Raw genomic sequence first — 8,605 nt, forward strand, 5'->3', positions numbered from 1 at the left:
TTTATTTTTATTAAACATTAATAGGTTGTATTATGAACGTTTATTCTTTTCCAACATGGTGGATCACGGTGTTTTTGGAGAGGATTTACGCAAATCAATCCGACTTTATGTTCCATCTAAATCAAGTGTAATCACAATGGCAGTGCACTTTTGAGACTGTTTTTATTTTGTTGTAATATAACCTATATTTATTGTAGTTCTTTTCATGTGTTTTCCGGGTTATACAGCCTTACCATCAGACCACTGCACTTCTCACAAAGTCAGAAAAGACGAGAGAAAACGGTGCGCAAAAGTGGGGCTTCTTTTATTTTTTAACTCAACTTTTAAGTTTTAAAAATTCATGTTTGATGGCTTGTGCATGCATTAATGTGAGGTTGTAATTGTACAATGTACGCTAGATGGCAGCGCGATCCAGACATTTTTGAGTTGGAGAGGTAGTAAGCCTGCAGAAACCCTGATACAAAAAAGCCGGAATCCCCATGCAAATTCCCAGCAACTTCACATGATTTTGAATTACTGTCATTATTAAGACATAATGTGACACCAGCTCAGTGATTGTGGAGACTACAGGACCTCGGTAATTATTGAATATTGCTTATTGCTCCGTCTATTTTTTTAAGGGATTTTCGGCCGCTGGCACTGCATCCCGTTTGTATAACACGCTGTCTTTAATGCATCGGTCCTCCCACTGACATTTTCCTCCCTTTATAAGCGTATTTAGACTAAATTGTAAGTTTTAATCAGCGAGACTGTGCCGGTTACAATCGGGGATTTACCGCAATGCGCATGCCAAAGACAAAACAACGTGCGGAAATATAAATCCGCTTCAAACCAATAATGACACCCGTTAATTGTATAATAAAGATACTAGTCCAAGACAAACCATTTTGAAACTTTGGGGAATTTCTGAGCCAGAGTCCCCCTTTCGCCGCTGCGCTCAGTTTTTGGTTTATTTGTCGTGCGTAAAACCTTTGTCCCCTCTTGCCTGTACCCCGCTTTTTCAGCTATTCTATCCAGGGTTTCTTCCTCTTTTTGGTGACAATAGACGGCCCATACTAATCAGGTTTCAAAGTAAATAGCAGCGCGGGGCGAGCTCAATGTAAATTGTGCCTGTCAGAGCCCCCCAGCCCCTCCAGTCGTAGCTGGCAACACTGCAAAAAATATCCAACCTCAGCTATCAGTCGCTTCGGAGGGCTTTTGAGTCTGGAAATCTTGGATTTACCAAAACAGGAGACCGAATCTTCCATCGGGGCCAGATGCTTCCACTTGTTTCCAGTGCCAGTCGACGCATCACTGTAAATGTTATTACACGGACCGTTGATTTTTTTTTTTTAAGGAATATCCCCACATACTCTGCCTTATTCCAAAAATATTGACTCCTGAAAAATCTACGAGCGATTCGGTCTGCGACTGGAAACGTGGGACTGTGTGAACTGCACTTGCTTTTTTTTTCTACGGTGTTTTCGGGTGGAAAAAAATAACATTTTAAGATTTGAACACGAGACCCAAAGACTTATCGGGATGGACATTTTTTGCAGTGAATGAACAGAGGGGGACTCTAACCAATGGAGAGAAAGAGAGGGCTTGGCTATAACCTTAGCCTCCCATTTTCTCTCTCTCCCTATCCCCCCCTCTCCTCCTCTCCTCCTCCTCTATGCAGGGCTCTGGCCAGTCAGTCGCCTTTGATTATCAGTCTCCAGCAGCCCCTCTCTTGGCTCCTTGACATGAGCACCATATAAGGCGCAGCGATCTCCATAGAAACGTGTCAGTTTCAATAGTAGTGTCAAAGTTCACTATATACAGACATTCGCGCAGATCCCCCGTTTCGGAAACATTGCTCCGCTGGTCCTCCCGTTTAAGCGCATTCATTTTTTGGGTCTCTCCTTCTTCTTGCATATTCTATTAGTTGTTGGTGTTTTTCCTCTTCTTTTTTTATCTTTTCTCTTCGTATCTCCATTCCTCCTGCTGGAGAGAGGTGAAACTATACATGGGCACTTCATTCGGCGACGCGGTTTTCTTTCGCTGCTGGGCGAGATGATGAGGTTTATTTAAGAATATAGATGTAAAAATCCAGCTCTTCAGTTTTTCCTCCCCTCCTATACGGTGAAGACGGGAGTGTAAAGGAGCAAGGGGAAGAAAAGAGAAAGGAATTTATCTCCGCAGCACTTTGGATCGCGTGTCTTTCCAGCAAAAGGTTTTTTTACTCGTTCCTGCGTCCATGTGAATCGCTCCTGCCTTTCCTTTGTGGCTATTTTATATCAAACTGCAATTTGTTACGTCTGGACTCGGGTTTTCCTACAAGATTAGGGATTCCTGAATGGCTGACTGCAATTTACCTTGGAACTGGCCTCCCGATACTTGCATATCCTGATCGGGTGCCTATTCAATCGCCCTCCTGTATTTTGAATGTATTGATCGCGTTGTACTCCCCTTCTTACCCCATATGAGATTGCGTGCTCCGATTTGACTTTGCACTGCCCCGTCTTTTGAGATCTATTTTTTCTCCTCTACGCTTCATAAACACCGGCGATCATTTCGCTTTATAGCACTTTCCGGGGCCGAGATATGGCAATGGTAGTTAGCGTCTGGCGAGATCCGCAGGAAGACGTGGCCGGAGGACCTCCGAGCGGCCCCAACCCAGCAGCGCAGCCGGCGAGGGAGCAGCAGCAGGCGGCGTCGGCGGCGCCGCACACTCCGCAGACCCCCAGCCAGCCGGGACCCCCGTCCACACCGGGGACCGCCGGGGACAAAGGGAGTCAAAATTCTGGACAGAGTCAGCAGCATATTGAATGTGTGGTTTGCGGAGACAAATCGAGCGGCAAACACTACGGCCAGTTCACCTGCGAGGGATGCAAAAGTTTCTTCAAGAGGAGTGTACGGAGGAACTTAACATACTCATGTCGTGCCAATAGGAACTGTCCCATTGACCAGCACCACCGAAATCAGTGCCAATACTGCCGGCTGAAGAAGTGTTTAAAAGTGGGAATGCGGCGGGAAGGTGAATATATATATATATATTTATATCTATTATAAAGCCCACTCATGATTACGCATCCTAGCAGCAGACGAACGGGGCTGCCATGTTGCATTAAGATCACAGGCTATATGTCTGGGCATACTGCAGTCTCCATCCATGTTTTTGAGGGATGTTTGCATGAATGATTAGTCTTTCTGCCTATGCGAGAGAGGGGTAAAAGGCCAGTGCAGACACAGCAGCTACGCTTGTGAATGCAGGTCGCCAGAACAAAGCGGCACGTCTAGCTGACCCTGTTATTTGGTTTTTCTCGCAGTCTAAACTGTAGTATTATCAGGCGAAGGCATCGAGTCCAACAGGCCCGTTTTACGTATGGGTTTTAGAGCAGAAGAGGGGTTGTGTGTGTGTGTGTGTGTGTGTGTGTGTCTGTATATCTGCCTGCCTGTGTGTGTGTGTGTGTGTGTGTGTGTGTGCAGTGAGTCTGTGCCTGTGTACAGCGTGCAAGGCTAATAGTCTCTTCCATAAGTCTGCGCAGCTAACTAATTTATAATTGTACAGTAGGGTTTGTAAGATGTGTGTGTGTGTGTGTGTGTGTGTGTGTGTGTGTGTGTGAATGTAAAATGAACACACCACAAATCCACGTCTCTCTCCAGCTGCTTGTGCTGACTAGACAGCTCAGACACACTGAATAATGCCGCTGAAGTTGTTCATGGCTAATTGTTTTGCCTGGTGCATTACGGGCCGTATAACTTTCCTCTTTATGTCAAGCGTTTTATTCCAATTTATGCAAACATCCCTCATATTTAAATCTACTATTTGTAGTACGCACCACCAGCCCACGTATGAGGTGCACAGAGTTAATATTTAATTTTTAAATAATAAACAATGGCTGGATTCCTTTTATTCCCAGCTGACCTTTCGGTGTAGGGAAAATGTACAAATGTGACTGCATTTCACAGTAATTATCGGTCATATTTGTAATATGTTGGGCCGCAATTAATACTTATTCAAATAAACAAAAACCCACATAAATATAATGCCAAAGTAACGTACTCAGGCTACTGCGTGCAATGTGCAATTAAGCCACGAAATATTCATAATAGTGAATTGGGTAAATTCACTTTTGGATGGCAGTAAATGTGTGTGTTTTCTGTCTAAAAGTGGCCGTATTTTTCATTTTGCATACAGCCCATGTAGCCTGCATCCCTTAATACAAATGCAATGAGTGTGAAGGTTGAGGGACACAGCACATCTGTTTTGATCAGATGTATGCTGTCGATAGAATAATCTGGAATATTGTAGTTTTACAGACAGCACACACTAGTCAATATGTTTTGAAAAGCGTGGCGAATTTTGCTTTCAGTGCATGCCGTTTTGCTGAGAAGAAGCACACTAGCTGCAGCCTGCTTGACGGTTGTGCTACTCATGAACAATGTTTATCAGTCCTGGATGCACATTTCCTCTTTTTCTCTTTCTTTTTGTCAGCGGTTCAGCGAGGACGAATGCCTCCAACCCAGCCCAACCCAGGCCAGTACGCGCTGACGAACGGGGACCCTCTGAACGGCCATTGCTATCTGTCCGGATACATCTCGTTATTGCTGCGGGCCGAGCCTTACCCGACGTCCCGGTACGGGAGCCAGTGCATGCAGCCCAACAATATCATGGGCATCGAGAACATCTGCGAGCTGGCGGCTCGTTTGCTCTTCAGCGCCGTGGAGTGGGCGAGAAACATCCCTTTCTTTCCCGACCTGCAGATCACCGACCAGGTGTCCCTTCTCAGGCTGACGTGGAGCGAGTTGTTTGTGCTTAACGCGGCCCAGTGCTCCATGCCTCTGCATGTGGCCCCTCTGCTCGCCGCGGCGGGCCTCCACGCCTCCCCGATGTCCGCGGACCGCGTAGTGGCTTTCATGGATCACATCCGGATCTTCCAGGAGCAAGTGGAGAAGCTTAAGACCCTGCACGTAGACTCGGCAGAGTACAGCTGCCTCAAGGCCATCGTGCTTTTCACATCAGGTGGGTGTCCAACATGTCACATAGGACCATGTCTATAATCAAATGAGGCCTAGTTACGGTTACGTTTCTGGGGGCGAGGCTCGCAGGGCTAAGCACTGTGGCATCGGGAATATGGCTGTCAAGGATAGGCTGGTCACAAGTCTGAGTTTACGAGATGTTTGTGTCGCCGATGGAATAGCTATTTTGTCAACAGCTTGCTACATATCCCCTTACATGCATTCCCATGTCAGTTGTAGCCGCAGCGTAAGACGTGTAAACAAATCCAGATTGAGTGAGCGCATCAAGTTTTTAAGTGTAACGCTCAGTGCAGTGCTTTTTCAATAGGAGCCGGCTGACAGTCGCACATATGTAAATATTTTAGAATTGTTGAGTTCAACTTTTTCCGACACGTCTTGAGCCGAGACCGAGATCGTAGGTTCGCGTCCATAAATTTTGGAACAGGTGTCAAATAATTGAGCGTAGAGATAAAATAGTCCATCACTGGGTGATATATGGCAGCTGATGCATTTATGAGTTTGGGTGCGTGCTTTTATCCTTGTTTTGCGTGCACAAACACATGTCTTGGGAGGCAGGAAATAATCCTTAGCAGACTGAGATCAAAAACATGATGGAAGTTGACTCATATGTCAGTGCATCGCCTCTGTGCACAGAGTAACGCTTCTATATGGATTGTTTGTAGATGAATCTTTCCTGACCTATTCATTTTCTTAGTTATTGAGGATAGTTCCTCTTGTCGCACTCGCTTTGAAATGTCCTCGGCAAAAGTAACCTACATCGTTGATAGCTTAATTGATGGCTGACTTGAGCGAGGTCCTAGAGGTCCTCATTTACTCTCGTCGCGTAATTTAGATGCTATTTTGGGGCTGGTTGTGTACACTTGGTGCCATTAGGCCTGTTATGTCAGGGGAGTCTGGTGATGATGGGAAGGAAAAGGAAAAGTCTAAATTCACTTACTTACAGGCCCCATAATACTTTCGAACTTATCTCAAAGTTTTGACCCCATTGTCTCATATTTGGCCTGTTACAAAATTCTGTAACATGGTTGTACATAATCTATAATTGGACACGTTTGTGATAAAATATTCAATTTGCCTGTGGTTTTCAGATTTGGATTTATATTAAAATAATTCCCACTTTCAATATCCCTAGAAAGCGTCCTAACTCAACTTTATTTCGAGAGTGGTTACACTTGTCTTCTAGCATATTTCAATAATTAGTCTTTATTATTTACTTGTCGCTACAGGGATCAACAACTGCGTATATACATTAACTATACTGATTTTATATAAATATTATATTATATTATATTATATTATATTATATTATATTATATTATATTATATTATATTATATTATATTATATACAATGTCATACAGTGTGTATAAGAGATAATAAACGGTATGTAATCAGGATCTCAATCATCCAAACTCTAAATTAGTGTGCTCAGTAAACTTGTAAATAGGGACGCAGAGATTGTATTCCATCTACTAAACCATCTTCAGTTTTCCTTTTTTTTTTTTGGTGCATGCGGCATTACCACATAGGTTTTCCTACGGGACTTTCTATTTTTTTTTTAAATATATTTTTAGTTTCAGGAGCCATAATTACTACTTTCAGTTTTGGAGTTTGGCAACTAGGTTAATTTAACACGCAACATTTTTGAATACGTGCTGAGAGCTAAATATACGTTTGAACACAAATAAACACGCATCTTGCCTCAGTTACCGCACTTGAGTGAAGTGACAGCCTGTTAGATTCACTTTACTCACTGTTGGTCTGCTCATCCTGTGACATCACCTCGTGCACCGACATATTTGACCATATTTTCCTGGTGCATGGCGTTTCGGTCATTCACCCCAGCTTACCCAAAGAAACCCCATACACACATTAACATCTTCCATGTTTTCTAACAGACCATTTAGTTAGGCTGATAGGCTACAACTGGTGTTGGCTATATCAAGTCACGTGGCACTTTGCCAAAACCAGCGTGGATTGTTTGCCTTTAATAACGACAGACTTGTCAGTATTTGATGCATAAATAATGCGGCCAGGCTAAAGTATTTCACCACAGTTCAGCATCACCGTCTTGCATTAACTCCTTCTACACATGTGCACGCTGCAGTGTGTGCCTTTGCTAACCTATCCTACCTAGAAATAGTCGTTTGCGAATCTGGAAGCTATCTGCTCCCATGTCCCAGTCTATTGAGGCAGTGGGGTGCAGGGTTGCAGGCGGGCCTAATGGAGAACTATGGGGTGTCTTTGACCGGCTTTCTCTTGACATATACATTCAACTGCAGCCTTATTCCCTGCAAGGCTTTGAACTCCCTGTATTGCTGCGTTGCAACATTCGTGCCAAGTATTATAATTTACAAGAAATGTCCAAATTTAATTCATTTCAAGCTTATTGATTGCTGTAGGTTTTAAAAGGGACACTCAGCGTTAATCCACGGGGATTTGCATACATGGGGCACTGACCGGCGGGACTAAGGTCACAGTAAATCACCCCGAGATCTCAGCGTTGCCCCAGGGTTCATAAGGTTATTGTGTCTGGCCTTAGTGAGTTATAGTACTGAGAAATCACGGATAGGCTTAAAAGCCTCTGTCCGGTGTTTAATGTATTAGTGCTCGAAAACTAAAGCTGCCTTCCTTGTGTAGTTTCTACAAAAGCACAGCTCAATGCAGAATCTTTTGAGGACAGCCTAGACTCCATGTGGGACCATATACGCCAGCGGTGATGCTGCTTGCGTTTACAGTTTATAAGCAGTAGAACACGCATGCTTGGGCTGTGTGAAACACAGCTCTCTTTATAACACGATAAAACGTTGCAAGACACTAACAAACCTTATAGGCTTTTGTCTATATTGAAGTGTGGCTGCACGTTGCTGCATAACCCACCAGTGAGCACCAAAAACACACGTCTCGCCTGCGCTGCTGCACAGGCTCGTTTTCTGACATTTTATGCCGCTTCCGTGTGACTATTGACTTCGCCTCCTCTAATAAATTTGATTGCTTCCAGCGGCCTGTCCTATAGGCTCCATCGAAAAACAGGCCAAGAGTGGTCTATGGAGAGAAGAGCAGCGAAATGACTTAACCGCTTACTGCGGAGTAATTAGGTCACATTACATCCAGTGTAATTTCGGATTCATCAGTGCCGTTTATGTTTCCTTATACTTGAATCCCCAGAGTCCAGACATTAAGAGCGGCGGCCTTCGGGCCTATCGCCCACCTTTCGCCTTTGCTCCATTGCCCCATCAGTTCCCCCTCTGAACCCTTACAACACTGTTTCCGTGACATTTAGCTCGGTATTCCTGTTGATTGTGGTAAGAGCAGGCAGAGATATCCTCCGCTGTGTTGTGCATCCCCTGCTACAGCAGCAAGCCCCTTGTTTATTCTGTATGACAGTCCCACTCGCTCAGTGTGATGTAGCATGTTTGGGCAGTGTGTTTGTTCATTCCACTTTGTCAATAGCACGTAAAGGCTGATGTTGAATGATAACCAGAGTGCTTTTGCAGGACGTAAATTGGGAATGGCAAAGTGTGCACTTGCCACAGCTAAGCCCACGTGAGGCAAACAAATTTGACCATGTGGTTTTGTTGTTCATATTTTGTCCAGAAAAT

At 44.3% G+C, this 8,605-nt stretch overlaps 1 protein-coding gene across 2 annotated transcripts in view; it reads left to right on the top strand.

The window, feature by feature from the left end:
• The first annotated feature begins 849 nt into the window (after positions 1-849).
• nr2f1a (nuclear receptor subfamily 2, group F, member 1a) overlaps positions 850-8,605 on the top strand; it is a 9,488-nt gene continuing 1,732 nt past the window's right edge. Inside the window, exons 1-2 of one of the 2 annotated variants that reach the window (XM_040154671.1) lie at positions 850-2,998; positions 4,463-4,987. In XM_040154671.1, coding sequence (XP_040010605.1) covers positions 2,566-2,998; positions 4,463-4,987 — 958 coding nt within the window. In that variant the 5' untranslated portion in view covers positions 850-2,565. Of the gene's footprint in view, positions 2,999-4,459; positions 4,988-8,605 lie in introns of both variants that reach the window. The other variant, XM_040154670.1, reaches the window with a different exon arrangement.

This window comes from Xiphias gladius, chromosome 19 (assembly GCF_016859285.1).
Source record: "Xiphias gladius isolate SHS-SW01 ecotype Sanya breed wild chromosome 19, ASM1685928v1, whole genome shotgun sequence".
NCBI classification, from domain to species: Eukaryota; Metazoa; Chordata; class Actinopteri; order Istiophoriformes; family Xiphiidae; genus Xiphias; species Xiphias gladius.